At 35.1% G+C, this 3352-nt stretch overlaps 1 protein-coding gene across 1 annotated transcript; it reads left to right on the forward strand.

The window, feature by feature from the left end:
* The first annotated feature begins 553 nt into the window (after window positions 1-553).
* Window positions 554-1873, forward strand: LOC145168626 (CASP-like protein 1F2). Its single transcript, XM_079087396.1, has 3 exons — window positions 554-884; window positions 968-1091; window positions 1493-1873. Exons 1-3 carry the CDS (start codon window positions 670-672, stop codon window positions 1712-1714), a joined length of 561 nt encoding a protein of 186 aa, XP_078943522.1. The 5' UTR covers window positions 554-669; the 3' UTR covers window positions 1715-1873.
* The last annotated feature ends 1479 nt before the right edge of the window (window positions 1874-3352 follow it).

The raw sequence follows: 3352 nt of genomic DNA on the forward strand, positions 1-3352 counted from the left end.
TTCCATACAATAAACCAATATAATCATATTTTTAAGTTAATCATATTTTTGGTTATTGTATTATTTTATTTATCATACCTTTATGTGTCGTTTTTTTAAATCAATAAATCTAAATAAAATCTTATAAGGAGTATATTAGTTACAAATCTATTACTAATTACTTTTGAAGAAGTATTACATCAATGTATTTTTAATTTCGTGTTTTTAATTAATGTATTTTTAGATATTTTATGTTTTAGGTTTTATAATTTTTAATTAATGTATTTTTTAACTATTATATTTTTTATTTTTTTAATTTATAATTTGTAATTTTTAATTATTCATATATGTGTTTAAAAATATAATAAACTAAATTTTATTAGGTTTAATGGATAGTCAATATTAAAAAGTAAAATTGAATAAAAACGGAAATGTTACAAAAATATACTCATTACAATAAAATCTGTCCAAATAACCCAATCATAATTGACAAAGATTTAACAATTTTAAAATTGGAATGTATATTTTCCCTATTTAAAATCATCACCACTCTCGCCATATTAATCTCCCCCACGTTAGTCTTTTATTCGACAAAACCACCCCAAAAACCTCCTTCATTCCTTATAAATACCCTCCGCAAACTCCACCTTCCTCTCCATCTCCATCTCCTAAGAAACTAAGTTACTAACAATGGAAACTGAAAATGTCAACACAACCGTTTCCAAACTCCGACCAAACCCCTCCCCAGTCTCACATTTGTGCTTCACTGCCTCCCAAATCTGGCTCAGAATCGTCGCCGCCGCCACCTCAATTGCCGCCGCCTGTTTGATGTTCAACAGCCGGCAGTCCAAGGTGCTTTTCGGAACCGATCTCGACGCTCGTTACACCTACAACCCCTCCTTCAAGTACCCACTTCTGTCTCTTGATTCAACTGCAAATTATGGTTACGATGATGTTCTTTAAGTTCGTTTGTTTGATTTTGTCGCAGGTTTTTTACGATAATGAACGTGGTTGCTTCAGTCCTGTCTCTCTTGTCGTTGCTGCCGGTTTTCTCACTCGGCCGGAAGTTCTCCAACCCCGTCAACTATTTCTTCTTGTTTATACATGATCTGGTAATGTCGATGATCCTTCGTTTTCGCAGTTTAAGGGACAAACGTGATAACTAAGTAATTTCCATAAACAATCTCATTAAAAAGTTTTATTACTTTCCCCAACAGTTATAAACAACCTTAACAACATATAGTACAATCATTTCTTCAAGATTTAGCTCTGCATTTATGGTAGACAAAGATCATGATCGAAACTATATTATGTGGTTGAGTTTTTCTTGTTTTGGGTTATATCATGTGGCTAGACACAAACGTAATTTCCCCATACCTAAACTCCAAAGAGTCTGTGCCATTTGGGAACCACAAATGTCCTACCCAGGAATGTGGGGCCAACAACATAATCTTTCGAACTTGTATAACGTTGTTGTTGTTGGTTATATTATTTAGTATTTGTTTTTGCATAGATTCTGACGTCATTAATGGTGGGTGGATTTGGAGCTGCGACTGCTATTGCTCAAGTGGGTAAATATGGAAATAACCAGGCAGGTTGGATGCCGATTTGTGACAACTTCGGGAAGTTCTGTCACAAAGTAATGGCGTCTTTGATCTTGAGTCTCTTATCGACAATTTGTTATTTGCTTCTTACTGTTATATCTGCGAATAAAGCAAGAGAAGTTTCAGATTGAAAAAAATGAGATATTTTTTTATGTACACATGTGAAATGACTTTAATGTCCCTCATGGAGAGGGGTGCTTGCTTTATGTGGACTTTGTGAATTGTAATCGAAAGTTAGATGTTTTTAAATGAAATTGTTTGTTTTATATGAGAAAAGTAATTCAAGTTCATTCGTTAGTAAAGAATGGTAATGATAGATATTGTTAAAGACAATAATATAATTCTTTGTTAGCGATGCTATTGATCCATGAAGTCGTATACGGGTGTTTATATGTTGAAAGAAGTCGAGGGGAACTACGGACACCAATACACCATGATCGAACTCTAACTAAAAAAAAAAGTCAAATGAGTCGTTAAGAAATATACATTTACTTTTAGACAAAATTAGGCTATTTGTCAATTTGGTTTACCACACGATTAAGTAAAGGAAAACTATTAAATTTTGATTAGACTATTCGGCGCGCCTTATCCTGTATATCTCAGTAAGCTCCGGTATGCGGTAAACACCGTACCGAGGGGCAAAAAAAGGTGGTAAAGATGGTCTGTCGTATGGATTTGCCTCATCGGATAAAATACACTCATTCAAATGTTTTATTTCATACATAAAAATGTGTACTGTAATGGGTTGGGTTTGGTAAAGTATGGTATGATACTCACCAGTTTTGTGAAGTGAAATAAAAAATAACTGTCAGTAGAAAAGTATAGTGAGTATGGTATGACACACACCAAACTTAAGACAAGTATAGTGAGTATGGTATGACACACACCAAACTTAAGACGATTGGTTAATTACTGTTGTTTTAAAAACTTGTCCGGTCATTTTCGCTCATTTTGATTGTAAAAAGATGTTTTTTTTTCTTTTTGATTTAGTTTTATATATTTTTAAATGGCTTTTAATTTTAGTTGATTAAAACGATTAAAAAAGAAAGAAAGCCTCTCTATCCCTCTCTTCAAAAAAAAACTTCCTAGAAATTCGGCCAACACTGTGTTCAACTTCCCCCATCTTTTTTCGATAAACAGCACCGCCACCACCGGCAAACTCCATCCGTCTTCACCTCATCTGACGCCGCCTATCCAAACTCCAACGTCGCCATTAGATTAGAACAACCACCATGAAACCCTCACCGCCATGAACATCTCAGAAATGCCGATTCTCGTGGAGAATAGCACCATTTATGTGTATGTGTGTGTATGTGTGCGTGTGTTTGTTTGTGTGTGCTCATGTGGTTGAAGAACAACACCTTCAAATGCAGGTGATAGTGATGGCAAACGGTGGTGGAGGCGACGCTCTTGATTGAGATCCGTTGCGATAGAGGAGGTTGTAGAGAGGTGACGTAGTGTAGGCGACGTGGTAGAGCGGCAAAGGAGGATGGGAGTCTGATGGTGGCATATTAGCGGTGATCGGAATAAGGCCGGTGAGTGGCTAGTCTTTAGAGGTGGCCGAAATAAGATCGGTGGTGGTGGTTAACTCCATTTGTGGTTCTTGAGAGAGAAATAAATGAAGATTGGTGAGTAGAGTTAAGGTTATGTGTTTTTTTAATAAAAGATTATTTAAAATTTGAACAATATGAAAAAATAAATAAATAAATTTAATCATGGTAAAAGAATCAGACAAGCAAGTTTGATAGAACGCATAGGAGTTTCAATAA

The sequence above is a fragment of the Lactuca virosa genome, chromosome 4 (genome assembly GCF_052849685.1).
Source record: "Lactuca virosa cultivar CGN04683 chromosome 4, Lactuca_virosa_CGN04683_v6, whole genome shotgun sequence".
Taxonomy (NCBI): Eukaryota; Viridiplantae; Streptophyta; class Magnoliopsida; order Asterales; family Asteraceae; genus Lactuca; species Lactuca virosa.